Below are 20,135 nucleotides of genomic sequence, written 5' to 3' on the forward strand. Positions count from 1 at the left end.
ACATTTTCAGATTATCGAAAGTTTCTGAGAGACTGCAGAGAAGACGGTGTTCCCTCAAGTAGCAGTGGCGAGGCTATAGTGACATCACAACCAATGTGACGACCATACACTAGGCTTATGAGAAGAACTGATGCTTAGGTTTGAGACTGTGATTTCTACATGACTTGCAAGTTTGCCTTCATACAGTGGTTTTTTTTGCATTGTGATGCCTACTCTGAGCATCTCAAGTCTTACCTCTAACAAATGAACCCAGTATTATCCATTTTCTGCCGCTTATTCTTATCAGGGTTGGAGGGGGGTGGAGCCTATCCCAGTGTCATAGGGCATATGGGCCTGGGACTGGCAAGAGTCATAGGGCAAGAGTTGGAGTACAGCCTGGATAAAAAATGTATCTAACTCAATTTTTCAATTGTTTTGTGTCAACGATAGTTTAAATAATCTTTAAATGTATAATACAGATCAAAGTGTGTGACAGATAAGATGCCTCACAAAGCGAAATAAGAAGGAACAAAAAGCATAACTAACAATATGCAATAATAAGCATATTCTTTTGCCCTTTTTATTTTTAAAGAGGCAAAACATGAATGAACAAAATTGTTAAAGTAAACAACTAAATGGAAGTAAGCAGAAGTAGTTAAGCTTAATTGCAAGTTTTTGTTGTTGCTTTGTGATGGCTGTTTAAATCCATTAATTAGGTTGTTTTTGATTGGCAGTGATCAATCCAGCGGGCCACATTCATAAACACAACATGTACACAAAACTGTGCTTAAACCACAAATCAAAGTTTTACATAAACCCAGAATCTGTATTTTCTTACAGTACAAATGTAGAACTACCTCTGACCGTGTGTACGCACTAAAAATGAGGCTGGCTTAGAAAATGTAAACATATCTTTTAAAAGAAATGCGTATTATTTTCAGTTTTCCAGACTAAAAGAAACAAAAAGAGTGCTTATAGAACTGCATAAGTAAACAAAAAGCTTTTAAATTAAATGTAAAGAACACAAAATATTGTCTGATAAACTGTAGGCTGAAGCCTGAGCTCAATATGGAAACACTTCTTACATAACATATTTTATTAGGAAGCTCTTTTTCTCCATATTTTATTAATTTGCTGGTACTTTTGCATGTGCACTTATTTTGTGAGAAAGGTACGACTGTTTCTACACACATATTATTATATTACAAACTCAAAATGGCTCCAAATTTGTTTGTGATGGAGAAACATTTGTGTCCTTTGGCTAAATTAGATTTAATTACAAGATAACTTTTTTTTCCAAACACATATTTTTGCTTTCTGTTTCCCCGCTCTCCCTCACTCTGTGTCCTTGCTCATGCAGGCGTCCCACCAGTTGCGGTTTCTCCGTGAGTGGGCCGTATTTGGCAGAGCTCTGCGGCGCTCAGTCTGGGAGCTGCTGGGAGTTGCTCTGGCGTTACTGCTGTTGGTGCTGGCTTACTCACACACCGGACACCTGGTCAGTTTTTTCTCTTCTCTGTTCATTCTGTTTTCCTCTGGCTCAGCTTCTCTCCCGCACACACATGTGCACACACCAAATAAACTGTAAATTCAGTCCACATTGTCTCAGCACATAACCTTGTCAAAGTGTGTCCGCCCACGAGGTTGTTCAGTTTACTTGTTTTTGGTCTGTTCACTTTCACTGTCATGGCTACAGTTCACTTTCTTTAGAGAATTTCAAATAAACCTGCTCTTTTGCACAGATTGCATAATACAGCTTTGCTTTTATTGTTACAGCATGAAAGCATCCGTGCTTCCTTGCTGCCAAACAGCTTTACTGAACGAGAACATTATGACAATAGCATTTATTCAATATTTTAATCATTTATTCAAACCAGCACGGAATAAATAATGACCTGCAGAATGTCTCTGTTGTGTAAATGGCACCGCTTCATCCAAGAGACTTTTAACTGTTCTTTATTTAGACATTATGTTCCCTTCAATTCTCTTTTTTTAGAGAGCCCTTCAGAACTGGAGTATAATTGTGTTTCATGACATTTCCAGATGATAGAAGAGTAAGATGATTAATAATATTTAAGAAAAGAGCCAAAAACTGCCAAACTATTAAGCTCTTTTGTGGATGAGCGACAGCACAGCTATACAAATTAACATTTACACTCTTGCCAAACAAACTTGCAACTACTGATGAAGTCTGTCAACATCAGGTAAATGCTTTGTACTTCACAGTTTAACAGTCTCTGGCCACATTCCTACTAGGTGTGGCAGTAGTTTTACATCAACCAGCAATCACTGCTTTGGCAGATGAGAAGAGGGCCACAGCAATACAAATAGACTAAGACAGTTCACAACAAGCCATCCAAGAGTATTTGTGTAATTACTCATGCTGCTAGAAGCATAGACTGTATATAAAAGATCGATTAGCTTAAGGGTCTGAAAAGTGAAGCCACTGCAGAAGTACCGTATGCCTACATTCTTCTTAATGAAGTCTGTGTTAAAATAACCGTTTGGCTCAAAAATGTGGTTGGATGCCATGGCATGACCATAGTTATTGAAAAGGTGTGCAGTTATCTTGCACTCTTGTTGCTTTTGAAAGAGTGACTGTGGGTACAGACCAGATCTGCGACCACTCACAGTTGGGTTCACAGGGCCTTTGGTGTGTCAAGACTGTTAAAACAGCAGTAAGATGGAGTCGGTTTGCTATCAGTTTGTGTTTGATTGAGGTCATAATAATTACATGGAATCTGTTTGTGATGATGTGGCAGTTCACTGAATAGTACAAATCTGCCCCCCAAAAAAATCACTGGCTGCCTTCTTCCACCCCTGGAGGCCATTGCCAGCTCCTCCTGCCCAGGGACATCACAGGTGACCCCTTGCATCCCATCCGCTGCCCCCCGGTTGGTGCCTGAGGTCAATCAGGTGCCAGACCTCCAGACTCACAACTAGCTTCTTCCCCTGGGCCATTCGGACACACACGCACACACACACCCTACCAATCTGAGCCATAGTCCGAGTAACCCTCATCACTCAGACACAGCCTCTATTCACATCAAGTCGTTTGCACTACTTCTAAGCACTTTGCAACCCCTCCTCTATTATGTGCCTTGCTCTTGTTTTGTATATATTTCTCCTGTTTGTTATTTGTTCCTGCCATCTTACTATTTCAGTTTTATTCTTGCACAACTAGTGTGGAGCACCCACAATTTCATTGTACATGTGACAATAAAGGGCTATTCTATTCTATTGTCATCTTAAATTCATATTGAATATTTACATTCAGAATCAGCCAGAACCTCATAGATTTGAAATAAAAAAATTTATATAGGGATATAACCGGAATACAACCAACTGGTAACCAGTTGGTTTGAGTTCCCTATTCCAAAAAGATGCATTGCCTACCAGTCACCATGTGCCCATCACATGTAAATGATCAATAGTTTTTCCTCATACTGCATCAGTAATGTTTACATTTCTTATTATTTTTCAAATATTGTCTTAGAATTGATAAAAAGGAAACTTTTTTTTTTCCATTCCAGCTCTTCCACTCTGTGTTGGACGGCTACAGCAATGTGATCTCAGCCAGTCTGTCCTTACTGGGTTCCGGTTGGTGTGGCTTGTTGTCATGGCGTCCTGCCTGGATAATTACTGGTCCCAGCACTTTCTCTGCACTGCTGTTCCACATAAGCTTTGCTATATTTCGCCTGGTGTTGCTGTGGTTGGTCACTTCTGTTTTACTGAGGAACTACCGGCGTGCACGGGCAGAACTATACCGCCCAGCAGTGGATCTCCAAGACTACGAGATGGTCGAACTGTTCCTCAGAAGACTCAAAATGTGGATGGGACTCAGTCGGGCCAAAGAGGTACAAATTCTAATTCATATCTACAGCTGTTAAGGACAATTCTTGTTGATTTATTTATGGATTAACTTTTTCATATATACTATTGGAACAAAACAAAATCTGAATGCTTTACCCAAAATCGTATCCTGTTTTTTTTCTCCTTAGTTTCGCCACAAAGTGCGTTTCGAAGGTATGGAGCTCCCACCGTCCCGTTCATCCTCCACCAGCGACTGCAAGTCCCTGTGCTTGCCTCCTCTGGACAGTCCAGACTCCCCACCTACCCCAGACAGTGTTGATGCTGGCTCTGAGGCCTCGTGGCGTCCAGCGTCTTCCAGCCCCTGCAGCCTCACAGAAGCCCCGGGTATCGGCCTGGGACTTGGCTTGGGGCTTGGATTGGGCCTTGGCCCAGGAGTGGTGGTGGGAGGTAACAGCTGGAGAGAGAGAGCAGAGACGGAAGCTTCTCTGAGGAGACTCCTCCCCACCCTGGATGCTCTGCTGCAACAGCTTGACCGTGTCACTGTGACGACAGAGGATCTGTACCACATTGAGTGTAAACTGGAGCGAGCCCAGAGGAAAAGGAGGCGTAGAGGGAGGGAGAGAGACGATGGAGTTCAGGGATGTAGGAGCGAAGGGGGACAGAGAGGGGAAGGGGAAGCCTGGAAAGAACAAAAGCGTGGCAAGGAAAAGAACAAAGGGAGCAGGAAGGGGAAAAAGGTAGATAAAAGTGAACTTCCAAAAGAATGTGGGAGCAGTGCTGCCATCCCCAAAAAGACTCCTGTAGCTACACCCGTTCCCTTTTTGAAGCCCCGACCGTCCTCTGCTTCTACAAACCCCCCTGTTCCCCAGTTGTCTGCCAAACCTTCAATCAGTGTGCCTCCACCCACACCAGTCACAGATAAGTCCTCCGATTCTTCCTCTCTCCCCCTGTCATCAGCAAACACATCATCTTCCCATGTCCCGCCACCAAAAACACCTACAGCTCTTCCATCCACCCGTGCACCCACCCCTTCCCTGCCATCTACGCCCATTACACGCAACTGGGATCTTCCTGCAGAGAGAGAGACCGTCCCTTCCTCAAGCCTGTTCAACCACCCAGCTCACACAACCACGATCCCTACACGCAAACGGAAACGCAAACCCCCATCCCTCAAAAACAAAGTGCACCCAACTTAGATAAATACGAGCAGATCAGATGAAAAGAAGTGAAAGGTGGAGAAAAAGGATGTGCACTTAAAATGATGGGTTAAGGACGAGAGGAGGCGCTCATGGGCAGCAGGTTTTGTCTTCAGATGCCACTCTCTAAACCCAAGGAAAGGACAGAAACTAATAGATGTGAAAGTACAAGGATGAGCTACAGGAAAGAATCAAGAAGGATCAAACAAGGAGTTTGGGGTACTGAAAGACAAAAAGAGCAATAAAATAAGACTTTGCAGGTTTATAAGCAGTGATCCGTCTCAATCCCGACTCAGTTCTCAAGGTGCAGGTCACCAGATGCTAGCTGAGCTGGTTAAGGGGACATAAAGTCAGCAGTGAAACCAAGAAGTTCTTTTCATTGTTTTCCCCGGACCAAAACTGCCCCCTGATCCCATGTGACCCTGGAGGTTACCTGGGGTCGTTGACAGGAGCGCAGAAAAGTGCTCACCATAAGACTCAATGAACTGAAAGCATTCTATGCAGTCAGACTTTTGTGTATCTCAGAAAGAACGTGTGATTTCTCAATTATGTTATCTGTCTACATACTGTTACGTTTTCTATTTTTGGTCACCATGGGTACCTGTGGCCTGTCCCAAATTTGCATGCAGGCGCACACAGATATACGCACATGCAGGTGTACACATGTGTAGAAATAACACTGTAGACAACATATCAGCAAATAGGAACGTGTGGTACACTTCAGCCCACTGGGTTACAGGTGAAAACACACACACACACACACACACACACACGCACGCATGCACGCACACACACACAGACAGACATAATGCTGTTGGGATTCCAGCAGCCAGTTATTCAGGGCGCAAATATATCCGTCCTCTCCGGAGATGATTGGAGAGACTGAAGATAAGAGAGATGAAGTCAGAGGAGCCAATGACAAGGAGGTGTAGCAAGTGAAAAGCAAGGTTAGTGTGAAGAAAATGATACTGAACAGATAAGTCTAATTGTAGACAAGGAAACAGACAATACTGAGTATTTACACAAGTTCTCCCATTATAAAGCTATAATGACTCCCAGTCTGATTATCTTTCCTAATTGTTTATTTTTTGTTGTGTTTTGTTCCATATGGAAGCAATTTAAAAGCACTTTTGTTCTGAAGTATTGGTTTTTTTTTTAATGAGGTGTGGTTTAAATAATAAGCTTGGTATCCAAACCAATAGAGAAAGCTTCACTCATACTGTATCTTAATTATAAACATTGCCAAAGCTTTTGTATCATTTATGCATCCTGAGATTTTAACCACACCAGTTAAATAATTCATTCATTCTTGTACTTGCACTTTATTCTTTAATGGAGCTGATATCAAACCCCATATTTAACTCTCGTGTGTCAAGTCATGCCTTTACAGCAACATTATAGAAACGTCCTAGTAAGTATTATCAAAGTAATCAAGCAGTAGCTTGCAGTTGTTTGTACTTTTGTTTGCTCTTTGTGGTGATGATGTTTTTGCCTTATTTTGTTCAACATGCGCACTTCTTGTGTCCAGCGGGCAGATCTCAGGGAACCCACCCTTTTCTTAAAACCTGTAAGGAAGTCCAGGAAAAACAAAAACTGATATGTAGTAGTTAAAATATGCAACTATGGTCAACATGACCCCTGCTCCCTCCCTCCCTTTTCTCAGCAAGGCTCTAGAAGTTGTACATCATCGAATTTGCCTTGGATTAAATTAAAATAGAAAACGTTAAAAAGGTACTTATGGCCATGTCAGTTTAATTTAGCCTACATCTTTTCCCCTCTGTTTTCATACAAAACACCACGGTTAAAGAGCATAAAGCAAACTTACAGGTGCTCTTAAAAAGAAATTAAAAAGGGAACTTTTCTTCTTCTGTGTGTGTACATTTCTGTATATATTAGCGCTTTGTGATGTATATTTTTGCTTTTCATGATCAGTCATTTTTGTGCTGCAGCAACGTACACATAGGTCGAGCACTGGTGTTGCAAACTTCAGAGTTTTATGTTCCACTGGTGTAATCGAAGTACTACAGCCAAAGCTTTTAATCAGTTTACTCTTTGACGGCGAATAGAAAACCCCAAACAGCACAGCAGTCGGCAGTTCCCACCTCCACCAGCATTATATTCCTGCTCTGCGTGTAACAGTTTAGTGCCAAAGCTCACCGTTGTGTGCTGTTGTAAAATGCATTTTGTTTAAAGCAGCGTTAAAGATTTGTCTATATGCTCTCGTTTGTATTTTGCAGTTGTCGCACTTCTCATGCTTTTGCACTTGACAAAGTCAAATAAAGAATTTGACAGCTGAACTTCTTGCAAAATGAATTTTTTTTAAAAAAATGTCAAATGCTAGCTTAAGTACTTGGTTTCCAACCTGTAGCTAGTGCAGTACGTTCAGATTTGCTGAAAAATTTGCCGCAATGTTTGGTACTTGTCGATGCCAATCCTATAATCAGTGTAGGTTGAAAAGTTGAAGAAGAGAAAAAAACAGTTTCTTATTTACAAATCCAGGAGTTACATAAACAACAGTAACAGTTTGTCGTGTTCATAGTGTCTAGTGTCTAAAATTCACTCCGTCCCTGGCCTTCACTAACTCCTGGGAAAGTTTTCTGGAACAAATTTCTCCCTTTGTCTTTTGTGTACAAAGGATTTTTCTGTTCTCACTGAAAACAGCTCCCCGCTGTTGCTGAAAACAACTCCCTTAGAGAAGTGAGACTGACCCAAAGCAGTAAAACAGCTGGACAGTCATCTAAACAATGGGCAGAAACTCACTACAGAGTACTCCAACGCTAAGGGGGGACAGCTGATTCATGAGTAAACTCTTTTACATTACTATTAGGTATATTGTTAGAAAAATAATTATACCTGCTTTGACTCAGACTTACGAATGCTCAAAGGTGCACTTGGGCTTTCATTCCTTCTTTGTGGATCAAAAATGAGCACAATGCCACGTTTTAAGTTTTTAGTTTGTTTTATTCACTTCATATACTTTTGTCTCGTCTTTTGTTTAATTTCTTGTCGAGAAATTAAACAAAATCTGTGAAATCGTCTACAGTGGACACCAGTCTTTTTCGTTGTCCAGTGGCTTCCACATTTGTTGGAGCACTGCTCTGTGACAAAGGTTTGCTCTGCCCTTGGGTCAGTGAAATCCCGGGAGTTGAGCGAGACTGGATGGCTTCTTGAGCCTAGGTTATAGCAATAAGGTAAAACAGGTTGAAATGAGAGAAATTAAGTGCAAGTAGTGGTGATGAGGAAGACTTTGTATGTTGGTCTTACCCTGGTCCTGATCCTCTTGATGTGTCGTAACCTTGCTAACCACTTAGAGGCGTATGCGTCAGAGGGGTTAGCTCTGTACTGATGCACCAAAGAGGCCATCTGAGGAGAGAGAGAAGAGTCGAGAATGTGTGTCACCTCTGCAAAGTGTGTTTGACTAGATGTAAGAAGATAAAAGACTTACATTTGCATGCAGAGCCATCTGCCTGACTAACAGGGGAAGGTTTCGATCTGAAACAATTTTTGCCACCGTTGTGTCTACTAATCCCTCGAGGTCTGAAAGAGGGTATAAAGAAGAACTCATTAAAGTTAAACAAAACTGACAAAAATGAAGAACAGGATCAGAAAAAGAAATGATTAGCTCACCTTTGCGGCACTGGAGGGTAACGAGGTTACATTCATAATCCAGTGGTTTTATAATGACTTCGACAAAATTAAACTGACCCTAAAGGAAGGGAAATGGGCATTAAAAGACAGAATATCAACAGCAAATTTCAGATTCTTTTACTGTGCTCGTGTGTGTGTCTACCTTGATTGTGCCCAGTTTGTACTCCTCTCCAGAGTCATTGTACACCACCATGACAAAATCATTGCCAATGTGTCGCTTTTTGTTGCAGCAACCCTTGTCGCTCTCCCTGTTTGGCATCAGTGTGGCTATGTGAAAGATAGCTGCAAGGACATAATTTCATTTATAATATGCAAATTACAGACTGGCTGTAGAGAAAAAAATAAATAAATACTGTATGTGTGTTTTTCCTGACACACACACACACACACACACTAACCCTGCATGATGTCGTCATGCCAGCAGTAGGTGAACTCTCCATCATCTCCATACTGGTCAAGCCCTCCAAGGAAAATCTGGTCTGGATCGCAGTCTTTCAGATGGATTAATTTGCCAAGACCTGTGAGGAAAGAGGCGTAGCGGTTCGAACCGTACTCGTTCGACAAGATGGCGACTTCATTGTTAACCTAAAGAAAGTGAAGAGGATCAAGACATTGAGCCAGAAAATATAGAAATTATACGGCAGTGATAAGCAAAACTACAGTCAGCACATCCTCACCTGACCAGCTCCTACAAACACCACCCCAATTTTATGGGTGTCATAAGGGGGCATTTGGTCCAGAACCTTTACTGCACGGTCAATCACCTACGACAGAAAACACACAATGTAAACCACGCCGTATGATCCAGAAGAAGGTGTAGGAGAGAATTCAGGTTACCTGAGTTTTGGGCAGCAGAAGTGGCTTGTTGGCTTCATTCCCAAAGAAAGGAGAGTGGTAGAGCTGCAGAAACACAAAGCTAGAAGATATAAGAAGAAAGAAAGTCAGTTTAGACACATGGATATGTAAATTCAAGGCAATCTACCTTCATTGAACCTCATATGTTACTGGTCAACAAAACCTGGACTACAAACACAATTTAAGGAACCAAATAAAAGCAACACAGATGTTTGAATAGAAATGTCTAGATATCTCTTGGCATGGAAACAAGATATTTGGTACCAGAAGCTGTTTATATGGATTATGTATTACATTACAATTATAAGCACCACCCCAGTTCCAAAAAAGTTGGGATGCTGTGTAAAATGCAAATAACATGACTCAGTAACATGACTGCATGTAAAAAGAGCCTCACAAAAGTAAAGATGAGGTTCAACAATCAAAAACAAGAAAAGAAAAAAAAAAAGAAAAAAAAAAGTGTGACGAGGTTGCAGAACAATTTCAAAATAATGTTCCTCGGCATAAAATACCAAAGACTTTGTGCACAGAGGTTTCTCCAGATTTTCTGAATTTGTGATATTATATGCTGCAGATAACAAGATATCCAAAGGACAAGGCATGAAGGCCACATTGGATGCCCGTGATCTTCAGGCCCTACAGGTGGCACTGAAATAAAAACAGGTGTGATTCTGTCATGGAAATCATTGCATGGGCCCAGGAACACTTCCAGAAATCACTGTGAATACAGTGCCTTCCACAAAGAAGAAACCACATGTGTACATGGTCCAAAAACACCACAATCTTTTCTGGGCCAAAGCTTATTTAAAATGGGTTGAGGCAAAGGGGAAAACTGTTCTGTGGTCAGACAAATGGAAATTTGAAATTCTTTTTGGAAAACGTGGACAAGGCATCATCCAGACTAAAGAGAAGGACCATCCGGCTTGTTAGCAGCACTCACTTCAAAAACCTTAATATCTGATTAGGGTATTGATGGTGCATTAATGTGTATGTAATTAGGAGTGTGAACATCTGGAAAGGGACCGTCAATGCTGAAAGGTATACACACAGGTTTCAGCCTTTTTCCAGAGAAGGCCTTGAATATTTTAGCTAGACAATGAGAAACCCCATACTGAATCAATTAAAAAGCATGGCTTCATAGTACAAGAGTCCAGATGCTGAACTGGCCTGCAGTCCAGATCTTTTGCCAACTGAAAACATTTTGGTGCATCAAAAAAGAGCAGCTAAAATCCTCAGAAAAGAATGGGACAGCATTCCTCTCCCCAAAGTCTAGATCCCTGACCTTTACAGACTTTTGTTAAAAAAACAAAAACAAAGGGGGGGGGGGGGTGCTGTACAGTGATAAACATGGCCTTCTCCAAACTTTGAGGCCTGTTGTTGCCATAAAATTCGAAATGACCGTTTAAACATTTGACATGCTTTCTGTTCCAAATAAAATATGGGTTAATGAGATTTTCAAATCCTTAAATTTTTTTGTATTTATATTTTAAACAGTGTCCCAAATTATTTGGAACTGGGGTTGGAAATACACCTCTATGCATGGTCTCTGTTCTTAGAAGGTATTCATAACTATTTCCAAATGCTGCATTGCACAGTTTCTGTCCACGTTCTGATGTTTCATCACCTTAAAATTTTTTTTATTTAAAAACACAGTTGCAGGACATAATTAAAATTTACTCACTAACAGGGTGACACTTTTGATCTTGCAAGTCAAAATGAGCTTACTGACTTTACTTGATACATTGCATCATTAATTTGGCAGAAACACATCACAGAAGCTGCAGCAGTTTCTTGTATAAATCGTGCAATACCTGGGGCTCAGTCCAGAGATTTTCTCAGTGTTGCTGGGACCAGGTCGACTGTGGTAAGCGTCCCTCTCCGTCCGCCTCTCCCTCCTGGAGGAGGGGGCTGAGACTGAGATTGTGTGACCTCTGGGCCGGTGGCCTCCACTGGGGGAGATGGGTGCAGATTGTACTGGTGCTGGTGGAAAAGACAACCTCATTCCCGCTCCTCCACTCTGAGATGACGATACAGCTTGGCCTTCACCTGCTGGGCTTGGACCTCCCGCTACATTAGTGTCCACTCCAGTGTTTCCCTCTACCTTTTCTTTCACAAACTGGGGCTGCTGGGGTTGAGGCATGCCGTCTGAGGGTGCTCTAGGCCGTGACGTGTCAACCATTGCACTTTCTGACTCCATAGCAGCCTTGGCAAAAGCTTCAGGTAATGTCTGGAGCTCAGGAGAGGAGCTGGACTTGTTGAGTCCATGACCCTGGGACTGAGTGTGTGTCTGGAAGGGAAGGTCAGGCCCCTGGCTTCCTGGAGTGGATGGTCCAAAAGGGGGCTGATCGATTGGAATTGCTCCCTCACTTACTTCTTCCAGGGTTGACTTTTCATCATCCTGACTTGAGGTGGAGGAGGACTGAAAGTGGGAACAAAAGCTGTTTATTTAAAGTACTGCAATGAAAGTATGCAAGTTTTAACCACAGACCCCACTGTGACATCACCCACCAGTTTAACTCCTGATTAGCATTTACAGAGAGGGAGGGTGTGAGCTAAATAGCCATGTCAATCACAAATTAGCCATACCCTAACTCATCTCTTTTTTGTCATCTTTTTGACATTAAATGAGACACAAAATTCCTCCCTGAAATAATCTGGAAAATGAAGGTCATGCTGTTTTGAATCATTAAACACTGAAGTCCTTTCTGAGGTCACAGAAGTGAGCAGTAGGATGACACAATCAGACTTCCTTTTGCAACAAGAACCTGCAAGCTGTTTCCATCTTTTATATACAGTCTATGGTTTTAACATGCTGCCAAAGCACAGCATGGGTTGTTAAAGGCGCTGCTAAGTGAGTCATCAGAACTGCACTCCACTTGGCTGCCACCCATTACAGCAGTGGCAAGGGAAAGCCACTTTAAAAAAAAAAAGCTGACAGTTTATAATCAAATAGCACAGGTGACGCAAATGATGGAATAAACAGCCTGTAGGTGCAGGCACTGACAGTAAAGCCACAACAAGTGTTTTAATGAATGTGCACATGGTGATTTGTTTAATGCTGCACAAGACATCATTAAGTCTGCGTGTGTGGTTTGGTGAACATGGTCCTACCCTGCTGAGTGTTTCAGGGGGAGTCTTTGTAAACTTATCAGCAGCTATGAAGATTGGATCAGACAACATTGGCTCAAACTCTGCACTCCCCAACCATTCAGGCGGCGTGTTTGCTGTAGCAATTCCTGATCCCTCCTCCAGCACCACGACAGAGTCTACAGGAGGATACAGCCACAACCATGTGGGTTATAAGTCAATGGAGGTATATGAAAGCAATGCACGCACACAGACACACAAATCAGTCTTGTCCACTGTTAGTCACACAATCAGAGACACACAAATATGCAGGTGGTAAGACTAAAGATTTTATCAGCTGTCAGTAGTAATCATGACAACAACACCTCACAAACATTCTAAAATCTCAATTCAGGTTAAACACACAATAATTCAAATAAGTCATTGTAACAGAATCATATACATCTACACTGATGACCAATCTCAGGCAAAAAAAAAGAAACAAAGCCATGTGCAAGATCATGACCTACAGTGACATCAACATAAAATCACTGAGATCAGAGGCAGATTTATCAGTGCGGCAGGCAGCATCACTAGTTCATTTACTCATTTTCTATCAAGTTGCATGCATCGTTTTGGTTGCTGGTTATCTCATCCCAAACGCACTGCAGCTACTGCAACAGCAGCCCAGACCAGTCGTGCATCTCCCAAACAACACATTCAAAGAAGAAGAGAAACACAATCACAAACAGGCACATTTGATTTTTTTAAGATCCCCCAAACTGCAGCTCAGAAAAAGTCTTCATCACCCTACTGGTTAACCAGTAAAGCAAGGAAGTGCATCATGTTGCTTAGATGAGGTCTGGGCTTTTCTGTTGACAACATCAGAGGGTCAGAGGTTAAAGGTCAAAACCTGGGAGTATATTTCAGAAACAGAAGGGTTAGAAAACTTATTCGGGAAGAAAAAAATATAATGAAGAAGATGTCCAAAAAAACCCCAAAAAAACCCCAAAAGAAACCAAAAACTGAATCACGATTCATCTTTAGGTGTCATTTGGCTGACTGATTCCAGCGCAGACATGTTATCATTAGCAGTAAGAGAAACCCCCGCCCCGTGTTAATAGAAGACTAACGGTAAAGCAGAAATGCTGAGTATCTATACTTGCACAATCTTTAAGGAAGCAACAGCAGTTCTTTCGCATAACACAATGTGATTGGTGTGCTTGAGAATCCATGGAAAATGATGGTCCTTCCCATTATTTCTTAAAATTAAAAGGAGACCTTTTGGAAAACATGGGAATTTTCTTGTCTAAACTTAGATGAGAAAACCAATTTCACTCTCATATCTGTTAAATGCGAAAACTACTGCCAAAAGCTTTATACCGCAGCATTTTCTTTTAAAAATGGAAGACTTTATTAGTTGTCTCACAACTTTACAGAAATGACTTTCAGAAGAAAAAAAAAAACTGTACAACTGTCAATTGTTAAATATGAAAGCAACAACTCAAAGTTGCTCAACAACACAGGTGTTGTGTGACAAAAGCCTATGTCCTAGGAATCCCCAAAAGACTGGATTTTCCTGAAGATAGCAAAAGAAAACTGTCACCAGTTGAGGGCATCTTTCAATTTCATTTTTACATAGAGACAGGCTAAATAAATAAATAAATAAATAAATAAATAAATAAATGGGAGAGAAGAACACCAAGTTCTGAAAATGGTACAGTGAATTTATTTCAGCTAGTGGTTGTATTTTTTATAGAAAGTAGTTGTAGGGGGAAATATTTCTGGGTTGGAAAATGGTCCAAAAGTACTCTAGTTACTGTGTTAGCATGAGTAATGCTTTGCATTTGGTAAACACAAGGCTCTGTGTTTAACAGGCATGTTATAGTTTCCGCGAGTGCACTCTAAGGTTGTGAGACAAATTCATCACTGGTGTGAGGCTCTGCGTGGATATTCTGCCAGTAATTTTGTAACTGTTCAGACTCATCTGGACTAGGGCTGGGCTATATCATACCGTTCACGGTAATACCGGTGTAATTTTGGGCAACAATAGGAAAATGAAATATCGCGATAGAATATGGGTAAAACGCGCATGCGCAGTGCCTATGTTTACATACGCACATGGCGACGACGCAGAATGAGAAGAGCGAAAGTGGATCGTTAAATGAAACGGATGAACCCGAATTGGTTTGTAAAAATGCTGCAACTTCAGTGGTGTGGAACTGGTTTAGCTTTCGTCCGTCAGATACACAACAAAGCACTATTTTTGGTAGAGCATGCTAGCGGGCCGTCGTTATTACCGTGTTGTTTGGAAAATACGGCACACTTAAAATCAATCCTTTGATTTTTCTGAAAATCGACAGTGCCCCTTATAATCCCGTGTGCCTTATGTATGAATTCTGGTTGTGTTTACTGACCTCGAAACGATTTTATGTGGTACACGGCGCTCGAAAATCTGTCAAATGTTTTAGTACGACTTTGCTAAGCTACGAACCCGCACCGCTTGATGGATTGTCGGAGCATTACGGCTATCGTAGGCAGGTGCCTCGCAGAGTGATACGTACTGTGCTTCAACATATAACACAGGTATTGTGTGTTTATAACCTCTTTTTAAGTTTTGTGGATATTATACATGGTTATGCTGAGGATATGTCGGCCAATTTCCACTGGAAATGCCTTTTGGTTAAACTGTCAGCAAGGAATTTGCATTTGCACTGTTAAATTTTTATATAACTTTAATGCAGATAAAAAACAGCTGCTTGTTTAAGTGAAAATACATTGATGGGGTTTTTTGCACTAATAAAGTTGTGGAGTTGTAAAGTATTTTGTCTAGTGTCAATTATATCGTCAGTTATATCGTTATCGCAAATTTTCAAATGTATATCGTGATAAATATTTTTGGTCATATCGCCCTGCTCTAATCTGGACACACAAAACTACAATGGACTAACTACACACACTCTTACAGGGGACTGTAAGCTGATGAATATAATAACAGTGACTATTCGTTTGTGGTGTCTGCTGCAGTCTCCGTCTGCTGCAGAGTACAATTGCTGCTTAAATTGCTCTGACACTACAAAAAGAGCAAAAACTATGCAGCCATCCTGCAAGTATGGATGCTCAATTGCATCCATAAGGTCCGCATCATCAGGGCGTATAATCACAGCCCAATTCAACTGAATAAAGAAAATTCTGACACTTAATTTCCATAAAGCCACAAAAAAATTGTTTTACATTTCAGCTTTTGTAATGATCTAATATCTTCACTCTGCATAGCTCCAATGCTTCTGGTCTTAAAAGCAGGATTAACAGCATTCCCTTCTTTTTGCTAACAGTCGCCTCACTAGAAACAATAGACAGATATGAGATTGGTATGAAGCTTCTCATCTAACTCAAATGAATTAGGGAATATAATTAAAGAAAGATTCCTAATCTGTGCTTGCAGACTGCTGTGTTGTGCAAGTGAGAAGAAATATACTGCACCAGGAGTTTTTTTGGAGGGGGTTTTTTTGGAGGGGGGGGGGGGGGGGGGGGGGTGTAGATGTGGGGTCACACACGTGGTGGACGGTACCTGCCCAGGAAATGCTCCTGTGCAACCTGCCAGGGGCTGGTGGGCCTGGGGGGGCAGTGCCCATACCCAGAGAGCAGAGAGAGCCACCCACTGCAGGCGAAGTGCCAGAGGACAGGTCAGTGGCACATGAAGCCACATAACACACCGCAGCCAATCACAAACCAGCATGGGTGATGAGGATGAAGAAACATGTAAAGAAACCAATCAGAACAACGGAGGAAATCTTAAGTGCAGTTAAAAATAAAATGAAAAGAAGGATGAAAGAAAGAAAGGGGGGGGGGGGGGGGGGGGGGGGGGGCTGATGTCCTGAAGAAACTTGAAATGGATCCCCAAAACAAATAAAATGACTAAAATAACGCCACACTGAAACAGAGGCACCTGCAAAAAAAAGAACATGTGATTTAAGGCAGTGATATCTGACAACCAATAACCTGAGTGAATCCAAGCTGGGCTACTGAACACCTTCAGGCTCAAATCCAACACTTACAGGCAATTTAGCATTCCATTAAAAGGGTATCAAGGACAAGCAGTCACGCAGATAGAGGGGATGCATTCAAGCGTAACATTACATCATACTGTAGCTTCCTAATCTGGATATGCTGTTTTTAATTTCATCGATAACAGCAGGATCCAAATTTTTCGGGACCAATAACGCATCAGCACTTATACAACCTCTTATTCAACACGAGAAAAACGTCACAAACTTTCTGATATTTCTTGCTTTCTATGCCAGACAAACCATTTCTCACCTGTGTTGGAGCGCTGAATCAGGTTTGCCTTTCCTCCAACACTGCTGTGTGTTTGGGTTAGGGGCTCAGAGACAGGAGCTGGAGCAGGGACAGCTGTGCTAGCAGGAGCACTGGCTGTCTGAGTGGGAGGTTCCTTCACTCCCTCCATTGCCATCAGAACACTGGAGAGCTCTTGCAGCGGCATGTTGCCAAGCTCAGATGAGAAAGGGCTAGGTGGGTTCTCCAAACACATTAGCCAGCTTGTGTTACCTGTGATGACAGTATTAGAGCCCAGCACAGAAAGCAAGTGTGTCAGGGAGCACATAACACAAACAGCAGAAAATTAAGTATCTTTAAAATGAATGCCAATCATTTACCAAAGTGCACTGAAAGGTATGTGGATGATTCTTTTTTTTTTTTGTTCCCCAACAGTCACCTTCTGGCAATACTCGCATAATAACGAAACACAGAAAGTTTTTACAATAACTGTAGAGGGGATATTCTTAATGGTGACATACCTGACGGTCTGCGTATGAAGATCTCTGCCCAGCCTTGTGTGAGCATTGGGGCAAACTCAGCCAAGGTGGGGTTGTCTTTCAGAGTAGGAGGCGCAGATGGAGTGGCAGAGGTGGAAGAGGATGGACCTAAACTATCCAGAGCAGGACCAGAGGAGGGAGAGAGTGGAGCAGTCAACTCACCCTCAGAGGGAGACACCAGAGGACTGAGACTCTGAGCTGGACCGGCACGTAGAGCATGACCACCTGTAAGTCAAAGTCAGATTTCTTTATTGTAAAGTCAGACAATCAGAGAAAGCACAACATCATTATTATTTCCCAAAAACATATTTGTTTTTTTATTTCTACCTGACATGGAGCGAACTCGTATGCGTGCAGCTCTGTTGTGCTGCTGGCTTGACTGTGACTCCAATTTGGCTGGAGCCTCTTTGGTCATTCGGGTGTGTAGTGATGGGTCTGACCTGCGGGAACAGGAGAGCAACATTATTGCTAACAATCCAAAGTGGTTGCAGGCATGCTAGCTGCTCTGTGACACTGTTGATCACCAACTTAGTTTATCATTTTGGAATTTGTTAATTTTGTAATTGTTAAATATTTAAGTTGACACTTTAAAGTCAACAGTTTTGCTATTTTTCTTAATTGTAGGTTGCAAAAATGTTTTGTTTCTTTATTAGACATTTTGTCTTTAAGAATTAAGCTAAAATGATTGCAATTTATCCTAAAGGGGTGGGGTCTAGATCAATATTTCATGGCTATTCATCCACTAAATGTCAAAATATTTTACTCAGAAGGATAAATGTCAAACCCATGGTGGCACTACAGGGTAAATGCCATGTGGTAGGTGGTTTATTGTGTTTATTTCCAGCTCCATCGTTTCATTCTTAGACTTCTTGGACTAATAGAGTAGCTTTGTATGATTCCCATTTCAAAACAATCCTTATTCATCTTCTTCTGGGCCTCTAGGCAGCTAATCAGTTCAACCTCTGGGGTTGGTCACTCTCCTTTTAAATGGCTTTCCTTCTGAAACAAATCGTCTCAGCAACAGGTGCGTGGGGCTTCTATGCTGACAGTTTTGTGCTAGCCATTTAATGTTCAATGTTATTGACATTACACAGAGCCAAGAGTAGGAAAAAATCTGTGTTTAGAGCAGCATAATGCTCTCATAATTAACTTTTGGCTCACCGGGAAGAAAAAAAAAAAAAAAAAGGGAAGAAAGTTAAAGAGGAGCACCTCTTTGATTAAGTAAGGGGTGATAGATAGAGTGAGGTCTGGCAGTTGAAAGCAGACAAATTCCTTTTAGTATGTGTGCAAGCATGCATCACCTGGTCATTTCCCCTCCTCCTCCTCCCAGGCGATCAGCCATGTCCAGGCCCAGCAGCGCTTGTGTTCTGACCCCTCCGCTGGTTGTTATGGTGACCAACTTGTTGCCCACCAACCAGGTCATACTGCGGCCTCCTGCTAACAGGAACTCTGCGATGGGAGACCTAAGAGAACAGAGGCCAAAATCATCACTCTTGCTGCTTATTCCAACTCTTTTTACAAAATATGAGCATTAAAAAAATAAATAAATAAATTCTTCCAACCTCTTGGGAAGTGCAGAGAAGTTGGAAAACACATATCGGGCCATCATGTCAAGACAAGTCTCTGTGAGCTCTAGGTGGACAGTTTTCAGCCCCTCATCGGCCTGAGTTACTGCATTTTCATCGGCAGAGCCCAGACTGCATGTGGTGGTTGAGGTGTGCATCCTAAAAGGTGAAAACAAAGAGACAAATAAAGAACAGCAAAAGGTGGAGAAGAGCGAGATGAAGGTACAAGCTCCTCGCATATTTAATATGTAAAGTGCACAGAAACATGCAGGTTCTGATTTATTGGTGCAGAGAAAACTGCAAGAAGAATCACACAATCACCCGTGCTCATGTCCGTGCCTAGATCACATTCAACACAAGCACACATGGAAACGTGCATTCATTTGTATACAGTTGGGTTCATAAGTATTTGGAAAGGATTACAAATTTTGCATTTTTGCCTCTGTATACCATCACATCGGTACTAAAAGAAAGCAATCAAGATGTTACTCTAGTATCTCAAAATATTGCACCGTTTAGGAACTACAGCCATTGGCTCAGAAGTAAACTTTGGTATCTATTGCTGGGAACTCAGTATGTGGCAAGTTTAGTGATTTTAATGCATTCCCAAGCCTTCTACCCAAAGGTTAACAATAAAACATAAGCGTCAAGCCTTACCATAGCCCTAACCAAATCCTAACTTCAACCCTTAAGTTTCAATTAATTATAAGGCCTTACAACATAAAAAACCCAGAGATAACTATTGTTATGCTAGGTAAATACAACTGAGTTATTCCACACTCTCCACTCTTTAACAAGATTATGTGGACATATGAAACTAAAGACAGAGGCAGAATTTATTGATCCAAAGCATTTCACATCATTTATCAAACACCGTGAAGAAATTTTTGATAGTGCAAGCATGTAAATATCCCAGTGGAACAGGGTCACTAGTGTTTATACAGTTTTAACCGTTGATAATAGTAGCAGAAATACGTCTGATGTGCAGAGTTACATAGTTAGTTATAGTATAGAGAGTATGCAAAAAAACAGTTGATTGAAAGAAAGCTGAAAGTCTACACGTCTATCACCTCCTGACAGCTTCACTGCAAGTTGACTGTATTGATAGCGTAAAGAGGCAAAATTGTGTACACTCACTGTCTAAATATTTACGGACCCAACTTCTTATGCTCAACCACCAT

The 20,135-nt window shown here is 41.6% G+C and overlaps 2 protein-coding genes across 7 annotated transcripts in view; one reads left to right on the forward strand and one right to left on the reverse strand.

The window, feature by feature from the left end:
* pkd1a (polycystic kidney disease 1a) overlaps positions 1–7,248 on the forward strand; it is a 72,891-nt gene extending 65,643 nt beyond the window's left edge. Inside the window, exons 54-56 of the mRNA XM_063476696.1 lie at positions 1,340–1,474; positions 3,510–3,833; positions 3,978–7,248. Of these exons, the coding sequence (XP_063332766.1) occupies positions 1,340–1,474; positions 3,510–3,833; positions 3,978–4,985 (1,467 nt within the window). The 3' untranslated portion in view covers positions 4,986–7,248. The remainder of the gene's footprint in view (positions 1–1,339; positions 1,475–3,509; positions 3,834–3,977) is intronic.
* Positions 7,249–7,925: 677 nt separating this feature from the next.
* tsc2 (TSC complex subunit 2) overlaps positions 7,926–20,135 on the reverse strand; it is a 33,843-nt gene continuing 21,633 nt past the window's right edge. For 4 of the 6 annotated variants that reach the window (XM_063476699.1, XM_063476700.1, XM_063476698.1 and 1 more), the window contains 16 exons: positions 18,952–19,113; positions 18,691–18,852; positions 17,717–17,829; positions 17,372–17,614; positions 16,875–17,123; positions 16,126–16,215; positions 12,600–12,754; positions 11,300–11,907; positions 9,471–9,549; positions 9,311–9,397; positions 9,032–9,218; positions 8,776–8,915; positions 8,613–8,691; positions 8,431–8,522; positions 8,250–8,348; positions 7,926–8,158 (listed from right to left, as the gene is read on the reverse strand). In XM_063476699.1, the coding sequence (XP_063332769.1) occupies positions 8,000–8,158; positions 8,250–8,348; positions 8,431–8,522; positions 8,613–8,691; positions 8,776–8,915; positions 9,032–9,218; positions 9,311–9,397; positions 9,471–9,549; positions 11,300–11,907; positions 12,600–12,754; positions 16,126–16,215; positions 16,875–17,123; positions 17,372–17,614; positions 17,717–17,829; positions 18,691–18,852; positions 18,952–19,113 (2,704 nt within the window). In that variant the 3' untranslated portion in view covers positions 7,926–7,999. The remainder of the gene's footprint in view (positions 8,159–8,249; positions 8,349–8,430; positions 8,523–8,612; positions 8,692–8,775; positions 8,916–9,031; positions 9,219–9,310; positions 9,398–9,470; positions 9,550–11,299; positions 11,908–12,599; positions 12,755–16,125; positions 16,216–16,874; positions 17,124–17,371; positions 17,615–17,716; positions 17,830–18,690; positions 18,853–18,951; positions 19,114–20,135) is intronic. The other 2 variants (XM_063476702.1, XM_063476701.1) reach the window with 1 other exon arrangement.

The sequence above is a fragment of the Pelmatolapia mariae genome, linkage group LG6 (genome assembly GCF_036321145.2).
Source record: "Pelmatolapia mariae isolate MD_Pm_ZW linkage group LG6, Pm_UMD_F_2, whole genome shotgun sequence".
NCBI lineage: Eukaryota > Metazoa > Chordata > Actinopteri > Cichliformes > Cichlidae > Pelmatolapia > Pelmatolapia mariae.